General features: G+C 32.1%; 4 protein-coding genes across 6 annotated transcripts; 2 read left to right on the forward strand and 2 right to left on the reverse strand.

The window, feature by feature from the left end:
* The first annotated feature begins 3,288 nt into the window (after positions 1 to 3,288).
* Positions 3,289 to 5,489, forward strand: LOC114169439. The gene is made up of 2 exons (XM_028054586.1): positions 3,289 to 4,805; positions 4,898 to 5,489. The coding sequence occupies exons 1-2, from the start codon at positions 3,289 to 3,291 to the stop codon at positions 5,487 to 5,489; spliced, it is 2,109 nt and encodes a 702-aa protein (XP_027910387.1).
* A 146-nt stretch (positions 5,490 to 5,635) lies between these two features.
* On the forward strand, positions 5,636 to 10,958 carry LOC114168321 (protein ZINC INDUCED FACILITATOR-LIKE 1-like). 3 transcript variants are annotated; one of them, XM_028053092.1, is made up of 18 exons: positions 5,636 to 5,718; positions 5,829 to 6,022; positions 6,646 to 6,686; positions 6,880 to 6,940; positions 7,032 to 7,134; positions 7,219 to 7,321; positions 7,430 to 7,483; positions 7,567 to 7,629; positions 7,932 to 7,981; positions 8,093 to 8,168; positions 8,339 to 8,527; positions 8,659 to 8,746; positions 9,283 to 9,368; positions 9,452 to 9,559; positions 9,680 to 9,724; positions 9,811 to 9,899; positions 10,461 to 10,504; positions 10,725 to 10,958. In XM_028053092.1, exons 2-18 carry the CDS (start codon positions 5,866 to 5,868, stop codon positions 10,835 to 10,837), a joined length of 1,470 nt encoding a protein of 489 aa, XP_027908893.1. In that variant the 5' UTR covers positions 5,636 to 5,718; positions 5,829 to 5,865; the 3' UTR covers positions 10,838 to 10,958. The 3 variants fall into 3 exon arrangements, with proteins under 3 accessions (XP_027908893.1, XP_027908895.1, XP_027908894.1); XM_028053094.1 differs by having other exon boundaries at positions 5,638 to 5,722; XM_028053093.1 differs by lacking the exon at positions 5,636 to 5,718 and having other exon boundaries at positions 5,729 to 6,022.
* Positions 10,959 to 12,569: 1,611 nt separating this feature from the next.
* LOC114168317 (histone-lysine N-methyltransferase, H3 lysine-9 specific SUVH1-like) lies at positions 12,570 to 17,628 on the reverse strand. Its single transcript, XM_028053080.1, has 2 exons — positions 15,254 to 17,628; positions 12,570 to 12,880 (listed from the first exon to the last, which is right to left on the reverse strand). Exon 1 carries the CDS (start codon positions 17,328 to 17,330, stop codon positions 15,315 to 15,317), a length of 2,016 nt encoding a protein of 671 aa, XP_027908881.1. The 5' UTR covers positions 17,331 to 17,628; the 3' UTR covers positions 12,570 to 12,880; positions 15,254 to 15,314.
* A 2,056-nt stretch (positions 17,629 to 19,684) lies between these two features.
* Positions 19,685 to 21,728, reverse strand: LOC114168322 (beta-conglycinin beta subunit 1-like). Its single transcript, XM_028053095.1, has 6 exons — positions 21,341 to 21,728; positions 21,093 to 21,268; positions 20,925 to 21,005; positions 20,543 to 20,830; positions 20,158 to 20,440; positions 19,685 to 20,048 (listed from the first exon to the last, which is right to left on the reverse strand). The coding sequence occupies exons 1-6, from the start codon at positions 21,663 to 21,665 to the stop codon at positions 19,852 to 19,854; spliced, it is 1,350 nt and encodes a 449-aa protein (XP_027908896.1). The 5' UTR covers positions 21,666 to 21,728; the 3' UTR covers positions 19,685 to 19,851.
* Positions 21,729 to 23,728: the final 2,000 nt, after the last annotated feature.

Below are 23,728 nucleotides of genomic sequence, written 5' to 3' on the forward strand. Positions count from 1 at the left end.
TCATAAGCTTAGAAATAAATTATAAGGTTAGAAATCATATGCATAAAAAACATTATTAGAAATCATATGCATAAAAAACATTACTTCCTCTGCATTGAATTCTTACAGTGAATGAGAAAACAGGTACACCTTCCGTTGCAATGAATAAAACTGAGTAATTCATTTTAAAAAGATCAAGAAAAAAAAATCAAGATTAATATTAAAAAGTATTTATGAACAACATCAACAACCAACAAATCAACAACCACTGATAATCAAACATGAAGAGAATAAATTGAGATGAGTTCCAATGACTTCCAAATTCAAAATAAACTCATGACTGTCATTTGGAGACATCCTGTATATCAATCTTCAAAACCTACAAAATAGGTAATCCTGTAAATCTGAATAGAAAGTGAAGGCAAAATCAATACCTGGTGGAAGAAAACATAAAAATATGAAATCAGCCTGTAAAAACAAAAAAATTAGCATCGAAAAATAAAACACAAAAAACACAAAAAGATAAAAATAAACCCAAAAAAATAAGCAAAAAATGATCGGAGATGATCGGAGAAACCATAAAAAATGTGAAATCAACCAAGAACTGATACGAAAAAACAGAAATAGTAAACGGTGAGGGCAAAACGAAAAACTAATCGGGAAAAACCTAATAAAACAACAAAAAGAAAACGAAAACATGATCGAACATGATAGAGAAAACATAAAGAGTAAACGGTGAAGGCAAAAACTAAAACTCATCGGATAAAACCTAAAGAAACCATAGATACAAAATGAAAAAATGATCAGAGATGAGAGAAAAAACATAAAGAGTAAACGGTGAACGAAAAATCTAAAAGTCATCGGATAAAAACTAAAGAAACCATAAATACAAAACGAAAAAATGATCGGAGATCAGAGAAAAAAAATGAAGAGGAAAAGGTGAAGGCAAAACCACAAAATGATCTGAAAAAGTAGCGTGACGGCAAAGAAAGACAGTGAGAGAAGAGTGTTGACGGCAAAGAGTGAGAGAAGAGTTGTTAGGGTTACGGCAGAGGGAGAGAGTGAGAGAAGAGTATTGACGGCAGAGAGTGAGAGAAGAGTTGTTAGGGTTAGGGTAGAGAGAGAAGGTGAGAGAAGAGTGTTTCAGGAAGAGAGTGAGAGAAGAGTGAAGTGTGAACGAATTAGGGTTTAGAAGATGAGTGACACGTGTCGTCGCGAGACTGTGCCACTTGTCAACCAAAGATAATGTTACAATATGCTATTTTGGGATAATTTTGTGTGTTTTGATTTTTGTGGATCATTTAAAAAGTTGCCTTTTGTGCTACCTTGAATTGTATTATTAATAGATGTGGCATCATATAACATGTGAGAGAGAACAGAGCTGTGATGCTCCGACACGGCAGTTGGACGCCGCTTCCCGCTCCCGAAGCGGACACGGACGCGGAGGCGCGGCGGACACCTGCACGACACGGTGTCGGAGGCTTCTCTCTGGATCAGACACGGCCAGGTCGGAGACACGCGTCGGCGGACACCTGTAACTGCTCGGATGCGCGGCGGACACCTCGCGAGGAAGATGGTTCTCTGTTCACGCCCTTTTCACGCCCTTTTCACGCCCTTCTCTTTTTAATGTCACTGTATTATTTTATTTGATTGTTCTTTATTACTGAAATATTTTATTTGATTTTTTCTTTTGTTACTCAAATATTTTATTTGATTTTTTCTTTATTATTCAAATATTTTATTTGATTTTTTCTTTGTTACTCAAATATTTTATTTGATTTTTTCTTTTGTTACTCAAATATTTTATTTGATTTTTTCTTTATTACTCAAATATTTTATTTGATTGGTATGATATTTTTTTTTCTGTTTTTTAGAGAATAGAGGGAAATCTAACAAATTTAAAATAAAAAAGAAAATAAAAAGAATAAAAAATAATCTTTTATACCTTCTATTAAAATAAATTTAAAATATTTAAAATAAAAAGGGAAATAAAAAATAAAAAATAATCTTTCATACCTTCTATTAAAATAAATCCAAAAAATTTAAAATAAAAAGGGAAATAAAAAATAAAAAATAATCTTTCATATCTTCTATTAAAATAAATCCAAAAAATTTAAAATAAAAAGGGAAATAAAAAAATAAAAAATAATCTTTCATACATTCTATTAAAATAAACCCAAAAAAATTAAAATAAAAATGGAAATAAAAGGATAAAAATAATCTTCCATACATTTTATTAAAATAAACCTAAAAAAATTAAAATAAAAATGGAAATAAAAGGATAAAAATAATCTTTTATACCTTCTATTAAAATAAATCCAAAAAATTTAAATAAAAATGGAAATAAAAGGATAAAAAATAATCTTCCATATCTTCTATTAAAATAAAATAAAATCAAGATGATAAACAAACATAAATTATTCTAGATTGGGAGCTCTTGAGTTGAGGATAAATTATTCTATAAATTAGAGTCAAATGAGATGTTATAATCACAAGTAACAAAAACAAAAGAAAGAATCGAGATTGGGATTTCTTGAGTTGAGAGGAAATACAATTAGAAAACTTGTTAGCAATTGCAGAACAAAGGAAAGCTGTTGCTTTGCAGTTGTAGAACGAAAGAAAGTTGTTGCTTTACGGTTGCAGAACCAAAGGAAGAAGAAAGAAAGACTACAAAAGGTAACTTTATAAACTTTCTTTTTTATAATTTAAATAAATATCCTTCATAGTTTTTTTTATGTAAAAATAATTTATCGTAGTTTTTCTTATACAGTGTATATTTGTATATCTGAACAATTTTCTTGTTAATGTTGTTAGTATTTATTAAATAATGTTTTATTGTATTTTATAATTTATTTATTATATTAAATTTAAAATTATGTAATTTAATTGTATAATTGCTGGAATAATATATCTATTGTTGAAATTTTATAAGATCAAATTAACTAGAATAGAAGAAAAATAACATTTTTTATGTTTTGAAGTTTTTTATTGCTATATTTTTATTATTTAAAACATCTTTATATAATGTTAAGATATAAATTCAAATAAAAAAGATAAGTTTAAAGTAAAATGAAACAAATCTACATAGAGCGAATAATTTTTTTTATATTTAAACTTTTATTTTTTATTTGAATTATATTTTTTTTTTAATATTTGTCCCATTTAAATTAAAATATTAGTTTTTTATTGTTATAATTAATATTTGTCGCATTTAAATTATATAATTTCTTTTTAGTTTGTGATATTATTATTTTTTATACCCAAATAAATTAATTTAATAGAAAATTTATTTTATTATAGGAAATTAAGATGAGTATACCTAGTCATGCCATCGAAAAAGAAGATGAAACGAAACCTTTGTGGAGATATGTTACAAAGTTAAGAAAAACTTCTGGTGGTGGAAATAATATGATTAAATGCAGTTTGTGTGATTTATCATTCAATGGATCTTACACTCGAGTAAGATCTCATTTGCTAAAAATTACGGGAGCAGGAGTTAGAATTTGTCTAAACGTGACTACATCAAAACTTGTTGAGTTTAGAAGATTAGACAATGAAGCAGCATTGAAAATAGAAAATTCAAAGAAGAAAAAGGTCTCTCTACCATCTGTATCTAATGAAGGAAAGCAGACGAATAGCGGTGTTAATCCAAAACACAAAGGTCCTTTAGAAGCTTCTTTCAATATCCAAGCTAGAGATACTCTTGATTATGAAATTGCAAGGATGTTTTATTCTGCAGGACTACCATTTCATCTAGCAAAAAATCCTCACTTCAGGAGCGCATTTTCTTATGCTGCCAGTACTTCTAATCTCAGTGGATATGTACCACCAACATATAATAAATTGAGAGGTCCTTTACTTGCAAAAGAAAGAAGTCACGTAGAAAATCTTCTACAACCCATAAGAGATTCATGGAATGATAAAGGTGTGACAATTGTTTGTGATGGGTGGACTGATCCTCAAAGAAGACCACTTATAAATTTTATGGTTGTCAATGAGAGTGGTCCAATGTTTTTAAAGTCAATAGATGGATCTGGTGAGATAAAGGACAAAGATTTTATTGCTAAACACATGAGAGATGTAATTATGGAGGTTGGATCAAAAAATGTGGTACAAATTATAACTGATAATGCAGCTGTATGTAAGGCAGCAGGTATGCTTATAGAAGCAGTATTTCCTTCAATCTACTGGACTCCTTGTGTAGTGCATACATTGAATCTTGCATTGAAAAATATTTGTGCAGCAAAAAATTGTGAAAGAAATAGTGATACTTATAAAGAATGTTTTTGGATCACACAAATTGCTGATGATGCTACATTTATCAAAAACTTTATTGTGGGGCACTCTATGAGATTGTCAATGTTCAATACCTTCAACTCATTCAGGTTGCTTTCTGTTGCTTCTACAAGATTTGCTTCAACCATTATCATGCTCAAAAGGTTTCAACGTTTGAAGAAAGGACTTCAAGAGATGGTTATTAGTGATGATTGGTCTTCTTATAAAGAGGACAATGTGGACAGTGCACAATTTGTGAAAGAAACTTTATTGAATGATAATTGGTGGATGAAGGTTGACTACATACTTGCTTTTACTGCTCCTATTTATGATGTTCTCAGAAAAACAGATACAGATATGGCTACTCTTCACTTGGTATATGAAATGTGGGACTCAATGATTGAAAATGTTAGAAAGATCATATACCAACATGAAAGGAAGACAGAAGTTGAACATTCATCCTTTTTTGAGGTGGTAAATTCAATATTGATTGATCGTTGGACTAAAAGTAGCACATCTCTTCATTGCCTTGCTCATTCTTTAAATCCAAGGTAATTATGTAGTTCAATTACTTTATGACTATATTTTATTAAAATTTATAATATTATGTTAATATATCTTTATGTCTTTTTTAAAATTGTAGATATTACAGTCCTGAATGGTTAAATGAAGACCCACAAAGACGTGCCCCACATAAAGATTTTGAACTTACTCAAGAAAGGAAAAAATATTTTAAGAGATACTTTGATGACGCTGATGTGAGGAGAGAAGTGAATATAGAGTTCGCAAACTTTTCAGGTAAATTGGGAGATTTTGCAGATGAGGACTCTTTAAGGGATAGAGGCAAAATGGATGCAAAGTCATGGTGGATTATTCATGGATCGCATGCACCAATACTTCAAAATATAGCTCTTAAGCTACTTGGACAACCATGCTCTTCTTCTTGCTGTGAAAGAAATTGGAGCACCTACTCTTTTATACATTCTTTAAAAAGAAATAAGATGACACCTAAAAGGGCGGAAGATTTAGTATTTGTCCACAGTAATCTTCGTCTTCTTTCAAGAAACTCTTCAAAATACAAGGAAAAGGAAACTAGCCTGTGGGATATTGCTGGAGATGATTTTTCAATGGATGATAACGAAATTCTTGATATTGCTAGCCTATCTCTCGATGAACCAGAATTAGAAGTTGTATTTTTGATGAAGATTAACATATATAAGCCTCAAACATTATGATATTTTAAATGTTTTTTTTTATTATGAAATAAAATTATTAGATTTTAATATGTATATTACCGTGTCCGTGTCTTATACTTTTTCAATTTTGCCGTATCTCCGTATCCGTGTCCGTGTCGTGTCCGTATCCGTATCCGGGCATCACAGGAACAGAGCCTGTGTTGTCATGTTCGTACTTTTGCATTATAGAAAGAATTGGTCCTAAGGTTTCTCCTTTGATTGGGTGCATGTATGTATGTTTGTTTCTTCAACCTTTCTGATTCTCCATTGTGTGCTTCAAAACAAAGTGGCTATCTTTTCTGATTATCTTTTCTGGGTTTGAATGATTGATGCATATAAAAGGAAAGAGGGAGCTGAGTGAAACAATATCACAAACATGAGAGAGGAGAACATGAAGCAGCCATTGTTGGGGAGAAAGAAGTACTACGAGAACTGCCCCGGTTGCAAAGTGGATCAAGCCAAGGAGTTGAGTGAGGGACAAGGCGTACCCATTAGAAATCTTTCTATCATATGGATATTGGTGCTGTCTAATGGTAAACATTTCACTCAATTTTGAGCATTTTAACTTCTGGAAAAGTTGGTTGCTCCTGTTTCTGTGTTGTTGTTGGGGATTTTTGGGGTGTTTGTGAGTACAATGTTTGATAATGCTACTGCTACTGTTCTAACTTCTGACTAAATGTTTAGATTCTTTAACTTGGTGTTAACTGTGAAAGGGCCTTTCTCATGAGAATGATCGAACTTTTTTGACCGCTCTTATATTCTTTTTCATCATTCAAACAAAGTTTGCCATAGGAGTTGCTAAAAGTTCAGCCAGGTAGGCATAAAATTTGGTGCTTATTCAAAACTGAAACTGAATATAAAGTTGACACGTTACCTTAAAAGTTAATCTTAAGCTAAAACTGCAATAGTAGTGTTTTAACAATCAAGAAAAGGACTCCCTTGGTGGTGACTGATTAAGTTGACATGATTATTTAATCTCTATCTTGAATGTGTGATGTTGTGTTGCTTGGCTAAAAAACGCAGTGCCTTCTGATCCCGTGATATTTTGAAAGGAAAATCAACATTTGTTTCTCTGTTTTAGCTGTTGGCATTATTCTGTTTCTCTTGGTCATTTGAAACCACGGAGTCTGATATGAATTTATTCTGTCCTCTGCAGCACTGCCTATATCATCTCTCTTTCCATTCCTTTATTTCATGGTGAGTTTGGCGATCAATTGAACTCGATGTACATTTTGATCTTGTGACATTGTTGGAAGTTCTATGAATACATTTTCTTGAATGCTTAAACATCATTGTTGGAAGTTATATGAATACATTTACTGAGTACTTGGAATATGGCAAAGTCCATTTTTAAGTGACCACCGCTCAATAATGGAACATTTATTTTCAGGTAAGGGATTTTAATATTGCGGAAACAGAAGCTGATATTAGTTCTTATGCTGGATATATTGGTAAGATTACTTCTATCATTATCATTTTTTTGAAGTCTTCAATCCTTGCAAGTTACTTACAAGGAAGGCCTGTGTGATGAACATGTTGTAGGCTCTTCATTCATGCTTGGCAGATGTTTGACATCTGTATTATGGGGAGTTGTTGCTGATCGCTATGGTAGAAAGCCTGTAATGTTTACAGGGGTTGTGGTGGTGTAAGTATATCTATCAATGGATTGGTGCTTTCGGTAAGTTATTTGTTCAGCTTCCTATAATTCTCAGTGCTTACTTGATTTCAGAATCATTTTCAACACACTGTTTGGCCTTAGCACTAGTTTTTGGATGGCTCTTACTACAAGATTTCTTCTTGGAAGTTTAAATGGTATGCTTGGACCAGTGAAGGTATCATATTTTTAACACCAAATACTTAGCACTTTCATATATTTCATTCTCAATCTAGTTCAAACTTCCGTTTATACATGTCTGTTTGCTAACTCCTTTATTTAACAGGCCTATGCAACTGAAATCTTTCGAGATGAACACCATGCTCTAGGACTCTCAACAGTTAGCATCATCATCTCTTTTACACTATTACTTCTTAGAACTACAATTCCCCAATAATAATTCAAAGTGTGATTTGCTTTTAGGTCAGTGCAGCTTGGGCCACAGGTTTAATCATTGGCCCAGCATTGGGAGGCTATTTGGCTCAGGTACTCTGTATAATCTTTGCCATCTGGAGCATAACTATCTGATGCACCTGCATAAAAAGCCTTTAATTTTGCATATGCTGTAATATGAGTTTGTTTTTCAATTGAAAGACTTCTGGTTTATTCAGAAAGTCAATGCCTGAAATTCTGTATTTGATTGAGGAATAGAAATTCTTACAGTATGGTCTCATGCATGTTCTTTTTTTTACATTTTGCATTGATAAGTACTCAAGTTTCTGGGTGAGAGGGTAATGTGCACATATATCACATGTTTATCTAATACTTTGTGAAAATTTTCATTGTAGCCAGTCGAGAAGTACCCACATTTATTTACAAAGGGTTCCTTGTGGGATAAGTAAGTGGACTTTTGGATTCAATGTTCCTCTCTTCTTGGTCTTTTTATCATTTTATCCTTTTAATGACCTTCTGATTTTTATTTACCAAAAGCATATAAATCATTGTGCAGGTTTCCATACCTCTTGCCCAACCTTGTAATATCAGCAGTAGCATTCTTAGTAATTATTTGCTGCTTCTGGATTCCGGTATGTTTCTAAGGTTATTCATTGATTACATATGTTTCTATCTTCTTCATGTTTTGTGGCTTTTTAGTCTTGTAACAATTTTATGCTGACTTTTTATGTTGTTGAATCTTCACTGGCTCTATTGTCTAGTTTGTCTAACACATCAATATAATTGTTTAAAATATCTACAGGAAACACTTCACACCCATAATTGTAGTGATGAATCCATGGACGATGCAGAAGCTTTAGAAAATGGAAACAGTGAAGCTGGCAAAGACATGACAACCCAGAAGAATGAAAACCTCCTCCTGAATTGGCCATTGATGTCATCTATCATAATTTACTGTGTTTTCTCACTTCATGATATTGCTTATCAAGAGGTATCACTCATTGATCTTGATGATGTTACAAATGGTCTATGCATTTCCTTTGATATATGTTGTTTAGATTTTCCTGATTTTATTCTTTTTCTGCTTAACTGAACTACATTCATTCATCTTGCTTTCTTTAGGTTTTCTCTCTATGGGGTGTTAGTCCTCGAAAGTTGGGGGGTTTGAACTTCTCAACAAATGATGTTGGCAATGTTCTTTCAATAACAGGTGCATCTCTGGAACTTCTCAACAAATGATGTTGGCAATGTTCTTTGGCAATGCATACATGTTTCCTTCCTAACTTTTCATCTGCAAAGATTGCACACAAATTTTATGCATTTACATGAATTTTACTTCTGGGGGTTTTCTTATCTTGGTCTTGCTGAATGAATTGTACTGATTTGGATTGCCAAACTTTAGTCAAATAATGTTTAGAAATTTTTTCTTTTTTATTCTTTACTAGACCAAAATTTTCTAGTTACAACACCAAGATGCTATAACTTTGACTGCAAGGTTCTTATATCTTTCTCTTTACAAAAGAGGAAGCATGAAAGATAGGCTATTTTGTATGGTGAACAATTTGAAACAGTACTGAATTACATTAAAGTTTTTCCTATAGTTCTAAACTTCTACAAAATTGTCTGCATTTTGGGTTTGAGAGTGACAAAGATGTAGAAAAATTTTGCATTTAGTGTTGATCTTCATTGTCCTATTGTACAATTGATACTTTGTATAATTTACTTACTCACTTCTCCAATGTTCAGGTGCTGCACTTATCATTTACCAAATTTCGGTCTATCCATTTGTGGAAAGAGCTTGTGGACCTGTTGGAATTGCCCGCATTACAGGGGTTGGTGTTCATCAAATAGTAGCTATTATATCGTTTTTAACATTTCAATTTTTTTGTTATTTGAAATACGTCCTATTGTGCAGATGTTATCAATACCTCTTTTGCAAAGCTACCCCTTCATAGCATTGTTGTCAGGTGTAGCACTAAACGTAGTCATAGTTATTGCTTCAATTCTAAAGAATATTCTGTCTGTAAGTGCACCTTTCTGTTTAATTAACTGTTTACCAATGATTTTGAGTGTTTAAATTGATTCAGAAAAGTTTTTACATGTCACAAATTTGACTGATTGTACTCTTTTTTGTTGGATTTAGGACACCATTATAACTGGTTTGTTCCTCCTACAAAACCGAGCAGTGGTAAATTTTTGGATCATTACAATTTTTAGTCAATAAACTGGTTGAGACTATTTGTTGATGACTTGACATATTCATTTGGAAAACAGGAGCAACACCAAAGAGGTGCAGCTAATGGCATTTCTATGACAGGCATGTCCCTATTCAAAGCTATTGGCCCTGCTACTGGTGGTGCAGTGTGAGTGTTCCTCTCATTGCTTCAGCTTATATTAGAATTACCTCTCAGTTCAAAAAATCTCAAATATACTTGCATGTTCATATACAGGTTTTTCCTTGGAGCCATTCTAAGTTCCTTTATGATATGATTTTTGTTGGGAATAATTCAAGTATGAGTCTAACTCTCACATTGAATAAAAGTGACAAAAGCAAATATTATATAAGAAAAAAAACTCATAAATTTAATATGTTGAAGTTTTGGATTAAAATTAATGTCAATCTTTCCGTGAGTTGGACTGAAGTCACATTTATAGAATCTCTCTCACATGAACCCTCTTGTAGAAAAAACCATCATTTTTTCACAGTGAACTAGATTGGAAGATAAAGGTAGCATGTTACCTGTCATGTCTCCTTTGACCCTTGTTGGCATAGAAAGATATTTAATAGAAATTACTGCACTCCACTTTGATGCATTAACAGATGACAAAGTTTTCATTAGTAGTTCTTAACTACACACTTTCTTATCAAAGCATCATACATTGAAATTATCTCTAATTTTCTTATATGATGATTGTGAATGCAGATTAACTTGGTCACAAAAGCGGATGGATGCTTCATTCCTCCCAGGTATGATGCTCAACTAATTTATTTCACAATAGCCCTTAATAACAGAAGTATTGTTTTTTGGTACTAATTGTTTTAGGTCTCAAAATTTTTAATTTTGTTTTAGTTCTCTTAAACTCTCGAATTGTCCTTTTTAGTTAGACCATGATGTCATTGTAGTTGTCAAGAGCATTGATTCTGTTTCTAGGAGCTTACTTACTGATGTGCATTGATTTGACTGCAGGGACCAATATGGTGTTCTTTGTTCTGAACATAGTTGAAGCAATTGGAATAACGATGATGTTCAAACCATTCCTTGCTGAGAAGAAAAAAACACAGTCAGATCAGTTGCACTGATATCAATGATGATAATCAGATGCATGAGCTTTGTGATATTGAAGCTAAATTAATGGAACCAATTCAATTTGTAACTTGCCTTAAATCGTTGATATAATAAATAAAGTCAAACATTAATCAATGTTAAGCTATTTAAAAATAAATAAATAAATAAAGAACCAAATATATAATTAACTCTTTATTTTAATTATCGATAAAATCTGTTGAATTATAACTACCTAAAGAGTCTATGATATGGTGGCTAGTGTCATAGAGAACAATGAAGCAAAACTAGGCTTGAGAAGTAAATGTTGGCGAAGTAAATTTATTTTTCAAAACACAAAATAATCCGGAATTTTTTTCCGAAACACAAAAATAATTCTGGAATTTTTTCCGAAAAACAAATATCCTCTCCTATATTTCTTTCATTTTTTACGACAAATACACCTCGTTTATATGTTTTGGAATAAATTTTTTGGAATGAAATTTTCGATAAAACTTTCCGGAATACATAAAATATCTTTTGGAATTAATCTTTCGAAATATACTACATCAAATGTATTTCGGAAAACTTTTCAGACCGAGTTTTTCTGTATTTTCTCTCTTTTTCTTCGGCAACGTTTTTTCTCCCTTCCTCTTTCTCCGCAGCAGCATAGCAGCAGTGAGCAGTGGTGAAAGCGATGACAGTGGTGGGGAGTAGTTAGTATTGTAGGTGCAGGAAGTAAAAGCCGTTTTGGGTTTGAATTGAACCATAAGAAATTTCCAATATCATAGTTGTTTATGCATGAAATATTATTTACTTATGGTAGCTCTTTAATTTTAAACATTTCATGTATCTGGAATTTATATTAAAATGACACTTTTATCTATAAACAACTATTCTAACAATTTTCTTTTGAGATGTTCTAAGTTATCAATCCAAAAAGAAAAACATACTTTTATTTATTTTATATCAACACAAATCGAAAATGTGTTTTGTTCTATATCTATTATAACCACAAAACAAAAATACAGTTTCACTTTTTATTATGTCACAATAGAAAACATAAATGTATTTCAATTTTGCATTGGAAAATCTTAGTCCCATGCAGTAGTGACATGAAACCTATTACCATCTTGTATTCAAGTCCAATATAAAAATTGTCTGTGAAGGAAACTATGCAATTCAAAGCCTTGCAATTTAGGAACTGAAAGAAAATTCAGGTATATGCAAAACATCAGAAAGGACAAAACCAGGAGAGAAAAATAACAGTATGAGCATGTTAATCGATGCAAAATTCACACTTATCAGTTTAATTTCAAAGCATGAGTTGAAAAAAATTCAAGGATGCACAGATATTGATCACTGACCCCGAATCAATGATCCAAGAGAAGAACAATGAAAGCTTTATTTACCTGACATGGATTTCGCATTAGGTGAATGAGCAACCTCCTGAGAACATACATTCACTTGCACCGATGAATATTGGATCCTTGGAGTATACTGATGAGTTTTTCATATTGTTCAGTACTAAAGATCATTCACCAACCTATCTTCCTTGTTTTCTGAATTGTCACAGCAACATTTCTTGCTATATATGCAAACTTCGCTAAGACAGATTTTGACAGTGTCTTTAAAAAGTTTAAACCAGTTTCTAAAATGGATTCAACACTCACTTATATATTTTATTCTAGTCATAAGTAGTGAAATGACCCTGGAGGATGAGTTCACATCTATATAATTAGCATAGGAAAAAAAATGTAGAGCTCAGTCTAACAAATTAGTTTCATGAAACACAAATACGATATCACAGTTACAAAAGCCATGAAAGGTGACAAATATTGAATGTTAATAACATTTTCTAGGGCCCACAGTAATTCCCTAATACAATAATTATACAAGTGGCTCTCTAAAAATTTCCCCCCTTGAAATCAGGAATAGGGTAAAATGATCAGAAGTCACTTGACTAAAATAAGTCAAAGACAAATGCGGGCCATGCTTAAAGATTAACATGGTTAATTATTTATCAAGTAAATCTACCCTTCCAAGCTGTATCTATTTCTTCACGTTGAATGCCCCCTCGTCTGTTTATCAAATAAAACAGATAAGATTAAAGACAAAACAGAAAGAATCAGCATTTGCTTAGATGAGGAAACTTACATGGAATGTTGAAAATGCATAACAGCAGGAAAAATAAAAGGATTACCGCAAATGCATTTCTTGATTAGGGAATTAGCTACATGAACTAAAAAGGCCCATAGATATAAGTCTATCTCAAGTGTTTCTCTAAGTTTTTATTGGTCTTCGTCTAACCTATTTAGTGGACTGTATATGATACTCAAATACAATATGACGACCATCTCACATCACAAGTCAATTTTATTGGATTAAGTCATAAGTCTAAATTCTAAGAAAATATTGAAAATAATGTTAGCTCTAGAAAGAGACAGTTGAATAGAGTTTAAAAATGTTTCTCAAGACTTTTGTGTGACAATTGCCAATAGACCAACTAGGGATGATAGTCTAGCTGAAAATTTTAGAATATGAGAAATCTAACATCATTGACAAGCCTGACATGGAAGACTCTGTAAGAAAAATCGTTAATCATTATAGGGAAAATGGGAGAAATTAAAACTAAAAGACAAACTTAATACATTCCCTTTCACCCATAAATTATTTTTGTTTCCTCTGCACTTCTATATCCCGAACAAAGCTCAATATTTATGTCAAATAGCACATAGCAGTCAGCAATCCAAAATGCTATAAGGGTTAAATTTATGTACACTGTTAATATGAAACTTTTTCACCTTTTTTAATATCAAATTGGTATCAGAGCCATGATTGCAAAAATGCAGGCTCTTGACCACAATCATACTTGGGAGCTCGTGCGCCTTCCATCGGGAAAAAGGCAATTGGTTGTTGATGGGTGTATGCAGTTAAAGTTGACCCTGATGGTGAAGTTGATTGGCTCTCGATTAGTTGCAAAAGGGTACACTCAGGTTTATGGCCTCGATTATTGTGACACTTTCTCTCCCGTGGTCAAGATGACTACTATTTGTCTCTTCTTTGCAATGGCAGCAATTCGTCATTGGCCACTTTATTAATTGGATATCAAAAATGCCTTCTTCCATGGTGATCTTGAGGAAGAAGTTTACATGGAGCAACCTCCTAGGTTTGTTGCTCAGGGAGAGTCTAGTATGGTATGCAAATTGGGTCGCTTGCCTCAAGCAATCACCTCGTGCTTGGTTTGGAAAATTCAGCTCAATTGTTCAAAGATTTGGGCTAAGACGCAACGAAGCAGATTATTCAATCTCTTACTATCATATATCTCTTAGGAAATGTGTTTAATTAATAGTATATGTTGATGATATAGTCATTACAGGAAATGATAGTGTTGGATTATCTCAACTGAAGGAGTACTTGTGTAGACATTTTCAAACAAGGATATGGAAGCCTCAAATATTTAAGTACCTCAGTCAAAAGATGAAGTTGTAATCTCTCAAAGGAAGTATGCAATTGATATATTACAAGAAACAGGTATGATTGATTGTAGACCAATACACAGTCCTATGGACCCAAATCAGAATTTAACGATAGAAGGTGAATTATTCTCCAATCCACGGAGAGAAAGGAGGCTGGTTGGAAAATTGATCTATCTCACTATTACAAAGTCTGATCTATCTTTTGCAATTGGAGTGGTTAGTTAGTTCATGCAGGCTCCTTGTGTTGGCCATTAGATTGCTATCATTCGCATTGTAAGGTACCTCAAAAAGACTCCCAGACAAGGGTTGTTATATGAAGATAAAGGAAGTATTCAGGTCTCAGGGTACTGTGATGCAAATTGGGTCTATTGATAGACAGTCTACTATTAAATATTGTGTCTTCCTTAGGAGAAACATTATTTCATGGAAAAGTAAGAAACATAATGTAGTGGTCCGATCGACATTTGAAGCTGAATATAGGACAATGGCGTCACTAACGTGTGAACTTATATGGGTGAAACAATTCCTTCAAGAGCTTAACTTTTGTGACATCCAGAATATGAAGATGTATTGCGATAATCAAGTTGCTCTCCACATTGCATCAAATCCAGTGTTTCACGAGAGAACAAAACATATAGAAATTGATTATCATTTTGTTCGTGAAAAAGTGTTGACAAAAGAAATATGTACTGAATATGTTGGATCAAATGACCAACTTGCATATGTGTTGACCAAGTCCTCAAAGGCACCTCGGATTGAGTTTATTTGTTCTAAGTTTGGTACAAAAAATCTGTATGCTCCAGCTTGAGGGGAGTGTTGGAATAATTATTAAGTCTACTCATGTTAGTGTAGTCAGTAGGACTAAAGTACGGAGTATAAAGAAACTTAAAAAATGGAGATCATTTATCAAACAAACTAAAATATTTGTTTGTTACGAAGCATAGATATAAATAACCAAAGCTTTTGGAAACCAACCTCTTTTGCCATGAATACATTTGCCAACACCATGCCACAAATGACCAACTGCAACAAAACATCAACCAAAAGAACCACAGCATTTTGCTGATCCACACAAGCATTTCTTTCTCCCTTGGGGTGCACTACTGCCATCAGCATGACCAGAACATCCATAATCATATGTTAACTCTACCATTGGAGGAATGTGTCTAAGGGCAAAAAATGCAATGTGAAGAAAGTATTGATTATTTTCTGCGTACAATACTGGCTGCCAGAAGACATTTGGGGAGCAACTATGATTCATGTATCTAGCCACATTTCCAAAAATTTTAGAACTGATAATTAGAGGAGATGGTATAGTATAATCCTCAGTAGATGAGCTTATTTCTTCCAATAAGCTAGGCTCATAATTCCATTTGAATGGATTGTAAATACGACTAGTATCAAAAACATACTCATCATTATATCCTCCATTCTTATATACCTTGGCTCTATCAATTACTTCTCCTGCATACTCACAAATAAAAGTACCAGCACGTATAGGATCAATTGATCGAAGTCCCCACCCTCTATCTTTGGTTTTGAAAACTTCCATTTGGTGCTTCAAACCTGTCTGCGATACTCGATTCTTGCAGTTAGGAAAGCACTTACACATTGGGCCACACTCATGAACCAATGGTCTCCGACTGACTAGAACACCATTTGCAATATATGGAAAGTCACCTTCATTTCTTTGAATGCAAGAGCAGCTCAAATCCCCAGGGACACATGTTTTGTTACAGTTGCAGCCATATGAAGATTGCACTATACCGAATGGTTTTGAATTTCTAAGAGAATTGGAATAGGTGAAAAAAGAAGGCCCCTTCTCGTTGTCAACATCATTTACAAGTGATACAGGAATACTCTCAACTCCTGTGGTGAGGTCTGCAAGAATAAGACCAGCCCTTGAAGATGAACATGAACCTGTCTTCCACTTCTGAATTGATTTCCAAACAGCAAAAGCACTAGGTTGCCCAGGTAATCTAACAAACTTGTACTTGAATACACTACCACCAGACTTCCCTTTTTCTACCCAAGAACCCTGGATTTTATACAGACCATCATAGACATAGAATTTTGCATTTTTATTCACTGCATCTTTCAAGCCCCGGATGACTCTTACTTCATTCTGTCGGTGTACACTTCTATCTAAAGCAAGATTACCCCTTTGAAGCTTCTGATCAACCGCATGCTTGTCTTTCTTGTTGAAGTTCTCACCTTGGCCGGTATAAACTAAAACATCGTCTTCCTCTGCATTATTATCATACACTCCTGAAGAGACAATGCTTAAAGCCACCGGTTCCTCCTGAAGCTCATCCTTGGCATTCATGTAGTCAATTCCACTCATTGACTGCCCATGCAAACCCACATGACACATTTCCATCCGCAAAAAGAAAATATCCCCAATCTCAACCCCAGGCACTGCTCCTATTCTCCTCCTCATGTTTGTGCGAAACACTTTGCTTGTCATCACATTGCTTGCTCTTAAATCCGGGCGCTTGGTTCCCATCAATGTGTTCAAATCCTTGGAATCTTCAAGTTGGCAGAACCTTCTCCGGAGAGAATCAAAATTCATGAGCACAAGATTAACCACTTCCCGATCACCATCATCCCTTTGGGCCATGCTAATACCACCAAGCGAAGAACTGCCACCAAAATCCTGAGTTTTTTTGCGCCGTTTTTGGGATGTTTTGCAGCTCTTCATAGGCTGCGCAGAACGGTTTGGGCTATCGTCGACACTCTCACCATTCACACCCTCCACAGGTGAAGAAGTGTCCCCATTGACTTCATGAGGGGTTTCTTCTTCATCTGGTGGCTTCCTATATGACCTTATTGGAGCTGGAATAGGAGTAGGTGATGGCTGAGATTCTTCGGGTTCCTCGAACAAAACAAACGGAGGAAACCCAGATGGGTACCTTCCACAGATAGAAAGTTGAAGCGATTTTGGCAACACAGGTGCCAAACTACGCAGGGGTTTAACCTCTACAATCCTAGTTTTATCAACCAAACCAAAACCAGAACCAGGAACTGAGTTTTCGCACAACCCTTCTTCCATTACACACTTTAACACAAAATACAGATTCACGAGCTCAAAGTAGTTCACAGATTTTTGTTTTCTTTCAAACCTTCAAATTTGAAGCACGCCAACTCTCAACAAAGCTCTCCCTTTATAAATCAAACTTTGAATCAACAAGAAAAGTCTAACCTTTTGGTGCAGAGGGGTCATTAAACCCTGAAGCTGAAGATGCTGCTTAGGAAATGGTTAGCTCAAGAACCCAAAAATGAAAAGGGGTGAAATACGAACTTCGAGAAAGAAAATAATGAAGGACAATAAAGCATAGTTATGAAACTAACTTTTTTCATTTAAGTCGATATCTCAAAAATTATACACGACATATTCTCTTACTTATTTACTTAACTATTATTAGTTACTAAATATCAACGCCAAGGATAAAAGAGATTTCTAAAATTCTTAATTATACATTTAAAATATAGGAAGTAAATTTGTAATAGTTAATTTCCTAATACCTCCTAAATTCCTAAAGGCCAACATTGAAATGCTTGTCTTTTTATTCGTTCCAAAAATTATTTATGAGTTAGATGAAAGTACCGACGACAAATAAATTTGTCCAATAGATATTTTGTGAATTCATTTTTATTTTCATTGATAATTTTTGTATTAACCGGATACGAGTATTAATATGAATAATGTTGTTATACTTTTTTTAATTAAATACGAGGATGAAGATGAATTATATATATATATATATATATATATATATATATATATATATATATATATATATATATATATATATATATATATATTCTATTTCTCTTCTCATATTATAATATATTAAGTAATTATATATATATATATATATATAATACATTACACTTTTTTTTTTCTAATTATTTAGTTTGTCATGAAATTCATTCATGTTTCAAAAAAAAATTATCACAACCTTTATGTAATTATGATTGAATGATACATTTTAATTAAATATTATTTATGTTTTACATTTGAATATTACTATTTTTTTAAATATTTTTATTTATTGCGTTTTTTTACATAATAATGTATAACTCTTAATTTAAGTTTTCAATAACATAAAACTTTTATTTATTAGGTAATGTTAAAAACTTATCTCTGCTATTTTCTAATTATTAATTTTTTTGCTTTATTTGAAGAATCTATTTGTTTTACTCAAACAATTTTTTTTATCTCTCAATAGATCAATTAAGTTGATATTTGAAAAGTTTTCCAAGATCTCTAAAGTATTTTTCATCTTATCATACCATTAATTATACATTTATTTTTCTTTGTGCAATTTTTTTTAATTTTTTAATTTTTTTAGTGTATAGATTTCATAAGAATTTAAAAAATTGAAGTAAAGAGATATGAAACATATTTTTTATTTGAATATGTGTTTTCCTTTTATATATATATATATATATATATATATATATATATATATATATATATATATATTTAAATACTTTTAAATTTTATCAACTAAGTTTCATTATTATTTGTAAAATTAATAAATATTTTGATTCTCATTTTTATTTGGTACTTTAATCTAAATATTTAATATTGAAAAACAAGAATACCATCCTGATATTAAATATTTGATAATATTATATTTTTTTATAACAATTATTATATAAAAATTAATTTATTGATATTGAAATAGTAAGAAAGCGAAGGTATGTACTCGTTACTTGATAGGGATGTAATAAAACTAAAATTTGATATTTGTTAAGTTTAGATATGGAAACATAGATGAATTTTTTTCTTGAAGATGGATACGGAATAATAAAAGTGATCCCTACCCTCTTATCATCCCTAGATATAGATATGATAAAAAAATATTTGACTACAAAGTATTTCAAGAAGGTAGTTTCTTTACGTACGTCCATACATTTGGTGTCGATAGACACTTCAATTATTTATAAAGTATAAAAAACAATATTAAATAATAATTAATTTAAAAATAAATAAAAAATTAATCATTAATTAAATTAATTATCATTTCATTTTAGAAACTAATTTAAAATATAATAATAACAAATAATTAAAAAATTGATTTTTGATATCTAGAGACTAATTTAAAATTTAACAATAATAAATAATAAAAAATTTAGTAGTTAATGCTAGAGATGGATTTAAACTTTGATTCAAAAATTAATTTTTTATAATAAAAATTATTTTATATGTTGATAATTTTTAATTTATAAAATAATGTCAATAATTTTATTAATAATTAAAACTATTTTATATAATAATAATTTTTAGTTTATAAGTTTGTTGAGTATGAGATTTTTAATATTGTTTGAATATCAAGTACTCTCTTAAAAAAGCCAAGCATATCCAATTGGCTAAAGAAGAAGAAGACATATAGTTGAAAATAACAAAACCCAAGCATTATATATGTGCTCGATTTATTCATTATTATTCGCAGTGAAAAAAACTACATGAAACTCTACTTATTCTTACATGGCCGACACGTAAATTCCACACTCACCATCACCTCTCACTCTCACTGCATTACATCTTACTTCATCATACTTATTCAGTAGAGAGTGTCCAAAATTGAAGACAACGGACCCTTTCTTCCCTTACTCTGTTCCTCCTTTTGTTCAGGCTGAGCATCCACAAAGTAAGATTCCTTCTGATTCTTTATCACCTTCACAACCTTCTCTCCTGGTCCAGGGAAAGCAACCTCCAACACTTCCCTAGGTATTTCGCTTATCACATTGTCTTTCTCACCTTCAAAATGTAAATAAACAACAACCGAAAACATCCTTAAAAACTTTAAGTCTAACTTAATCTACATAGACAATCAACATAAGAACTTTTGAAGTGTAACTTAATATACCTGCAAGGAAGTTCCTCTGGTTGTTCTCAGCATTGATACCGAAAGCAATGAAATTCATATTAGAGGTAGCGTTGATGGCGACTGGATAAGCTGCTGGGATGACAAATACATCGTTTTCGGACAACTCAGCTCTATACCTCTGAACTTCCCAACTTTCCTCTTGCTGATGATGTTGCTGCTGTTGCTGTTCTCTTAGGCCAACAACTTCAATGTTTGCTTCTCCTTTATTAACCACTAGTATCACTATGGCCTTTGTATTGTAGTTTGGCATAAGAAGACCTCCCTAAATTTATTAACCAAAAAAAATATATCTATGAAATTACAGTTCCAATAGTAATTAATAATGTTTTCTAATAATTATAAGGTTTTTCTTCGTATTAATTACCTCTTTGATATCCACAGAACTGAGGAACACATCCAAGTCCTTAAGCTGGGGGTTTTTCTCGGGGGTGATCTCGTGCAACCTTCCAAATCTGTTGGAATAGACGGGTTTTTGGTTTCTCAGGTTGAATGGTTCATTTTGGGAGGAAAGGGTTTTCTTTGAACTAGATTTAGCATGTTTCATCAGTTCCCGAATCTGTTCCTTTTTAAGTTCAACAATCACTCCCTCTTGCTGCTGCTGCTGCTCTCCCTCCTCTCCAAACAGAACCCTGTTTATCTCCTTGAACTCGCTCTATAAAAATCATGCAAATATAGATAATGGTATCATTCGACAAATCGAAATACAAATATGTAGTTAGATGTTGTGTTCTTGTGTTCTTGCTTACATCGAAGGAGGCCTCTAGAATATCCTTGCTGAATCCTTGCAAGTACGATTGTTGGGCTTCTGTGCTAGATAGGAAAAAGTCCTACAGCACAAACATTTAACGTCACATTGAGATAGAAAATGAAAGTTAGAATAAAGAAAGTTGTTCGGAATCACAAAAAGACAGTACTTGGAATCTGTGAGGGTTGTTAACGGGTATGGCGAGTTTGATTATTCTGAGATTCTCGTTGTCGTGAGGGTTAACCAAAAAGAAAGTGGTTCCTGCAGGGATTTTCTGGGCATGGCCTTGCTCAAGAATGTAGGAGTCTCTGCCGTCAGGGTTCAGCAAGGTGAGAATGGCTCTCCCTGTAATTCACACATTAATTATTATCATTATTTATGCATCAGTGACGAATCTAAAATTAGTTGATTACATACCATTAAGGACAACTAGGAGGAAATCGGCATCAGCATGGTGAGGAAGGAGGAGGGTGTTGGGTTTGGACTTGAACTCTACAACACGGTAGTTTTCAAGATTCTGAAGTTGTTTGGAGCTCTGGTCGAACCTGTGGAGGACACGAAGGTGACCGTATTGGTTTTTGAATAAAGTGTGGTACGAGGTTTCGGAGTTGAAGTAGAAGGGGTTATTTTGTGACTCTTCTTGAGTCTCTTGGTGCTCTCGGTGGTGTGAAATGCCGAAAGAGACAGAAAGTGATGCCAGGAAAAGAATTCCCAGCAACAGTGAAACCCTAGCTCTCATCATAGTGTAGTAGTTTTTGTAAATGTGGAATGAGTTATGATACAACACTTGATGGGTGAGGAAAACACGGAGCGATTATGGGTATTTATAGTTAGTTTTGCAAGAGAGAGTGTTCTTGATGGATTGCATGCAGATTGACGTGTGTTGAATTGAAAATAAGTGTAGCTTGTGACGATGATGATGATGATAATGATGGAGGTGGATTGAGCACGTGTTGCTGTGCATGGCATTTAGACGTACGTGGACGCGGCGATCGTGATCAGCCAGGGAATAAGTTGAGTGAGGTAGCGTGATTCGATTTGTGTCTGTGTTGTCTTGTCTTTTTTTTTTTTTTCTGTGTTCCTTGTCTTTTTTCTTGTCGATGCATGCTTGATTCAAGAGACTACAGAGTACTATGACACTGCACAGTGATTGCATGTGGTTTGGTGAAAGGTATTTTGCTAAGAAACTAATGTGTGTGAATGAAAAGAATCTGTCATTTGTTTCGTAACTTGATGCTTTTGAATGTTGTAATAACACAAAAAATTGTAGTGCATTATGTAAAATTGTAAAATAAATATTCTATAAGCCTGCTCAATAATTTAGCTTATCCTCATCAACTATTATTGGACTCTGCTTCAAATTCCCTTGATTTATTTTATTTTCAAGATCCGAAGATTTAACAGAAAATTTGTAGTTGAAAAGTATTTGCAAGCTTTTGAAGGAGGAAGAATAATAATAAGTAATTAAAAATTGACTTTGGCACATTTAACAGTTGCTTTTATCAGTTTTAACAGTAAAACTATTGTTGAAAAACACTATGATATTTTGATAATTTATATATATATATATATATATATATATATATATATATATATATATATATATATATATATATAAAAGACATAAGCTCAACATCCATAAAAAATTAATTAAAACTATTTTAATTTAAAATCTTGAAACATTAAGTATAACTTACAAAATTGGATTTTTGAAGTTGAGTTAAATTTAAAGATTTATTTTAACATGATTTTATCATGAGATAAAACCTATTCTCGTGAGATTTAGGAAGTATTTTTTTATAAGATTAGATTAAATTTAAAGTTTATATTTTAATAACTCTTTTTTTTAATTTTAAAAGAAATAACAACAATTTAATAATAATAATAATTTGTCAATAAAATGCATATTATATATACAAATTATTTAGAAAAATTTTGATGAGATAAGTTGTATTCTATCATATGTTCCTTTCTCAGAGTGCAACTTACCAGTGATTTGCGAGAATGATAAAGTAACTTCATTTGCTTTTTTCTATTTGTAGTCACTTTTAAAGGACAAAATAATATGTTAGACTTTATTTACTAAATAAGTGATAATCTATAAAAAATAATAATTCTGTTGAATATGGAAACAAGACATTCAGTTGCAGCTTTATAAAAGTTTGTTTAATGAATTTTTAACTTAAATTTGATAGAGAAAAAAAGGTTGAGAATTCACTAAAAGTAATTAATTATATTATTTAACAAATAATAAATATTTTGTATTAATAGTGTAAGTAAATAATCTCGCATTTTCGAATAAAATTGTCACTTACTTCAGTCGTACAACTAAAATTGTTATCTTATTTAAGAGAGATAAGTTATTTAGATTATCATCTAATTACAAATTGTATATGATTAATTGGTTGAGTTTTATAATAAATATATAAGAGATCACACCAACGATGGTTTGTAATTAAAAGTTAATATAAAATTACTTTACATGATGAACATCATAATACTATTTTGATGTGTTTAATCTTAAAATTTATAAATAAAAATATTGAAAATTATTCTTTTAATTCTAAATTTTGAAGTGGACACCTAATGTAGGAAACCTAGTACTCTAATCACATTTTGTAATTCCAAAGTTAAGTTAAGTTTATTTGAGAATGTTAAGATTTCATCAAAACTTCCCAAAACGAAAATATAAATTTATATAGATTAGTCTTAGGAATTCAAATGTGAATTAACAAATTCCAGTATATGATAAATAATTTATGAATAAATAAATTTATCATGATAAGGATTTTGAATTGATAATGG

The sequence above is a fragment of the Vigna unguiculata genome, chromosome 11, assembly GCF_004118075.2.
Source record: "Vigna unguiculata cultivar IT97K-499-35 chromosome 11, ASM411807v1, whole genome shotgun sequence".
Classification (NCBI taxonomy): Eukaryota; Viridiplantae; Streptophyta; class Magnoliopsida; order Fabales; family Fabaceae; genus Vigna; species Vigna unguiculata.

Excerpts from the sequence above, each read along its gene's own strand:
- LOC114168317 (XM_028053080.1), bottom strand. The coding sequence starts at position 17,330 with ATGGAAGAAGGGTTGTGCGAAAACTCAGTTCCTGGTTCTGGTTTTGGT.
- LOC114168321 (XM_028053092.1), top strand. The coding sequence starts at position 5,866 with ATGAGAGAGGAGAACATGAAGCAGCCATTGTTGGGGAGAAAGAAGTAC. Across the intron at positions 6,687-6,879 it reads TTCCATTCCTTTATTTCATG|GTAAGGGATTTTAATATTGC; the intron begins GTGAGTTTGGCG and ends ATTTATTTTCAG. Across the intron at positions 8,528-8,658 it reads ATGATATTGCTTATCAAGAG|GTTTTCTCTCTATGGGGTGT; the intron begins GTATCACTCATT and ends TGCTTTCTTTAG.
- LOC114168322 (XM_028053095.1), bottom strand. The coding sequence starts at position 21,665 with ATGATGAGAGCTAGGGTTTCACTGTTGCTGGGAATTCTTTTCCTGGCA. Across the intron at positions 21,006-21,092 it reads ACAACCCTCACAGATTCCAA|GACTTTTTCCTATCTAGCAC; the intron begins GTACTGTCTTTT and ends TTTGTGCTGTAG. Across the intron at positions 20,049-20,157 it reads CCAGAGGAACTTCCTTGCAG|GTGAGAAAGACAATGTGATA; the intron begins GTATATTAAGTT and ends TACATTTTGAAG.
- LOC114169439 (XM_028054586.1), top strand. The coding sequence starts at position 3,289 with ATGAGTATACCTAGTCATGCCATCGAAAAAGAAGATGAAACGAAACCT. Across the intron at positions 4,806-4,897 it reads GCTCATTCTTTAAATCCAAG|ATATTACAGTCCTGAATGGT; the intron begins GTAATTATGTAG and ends TTAAAATTGTAG.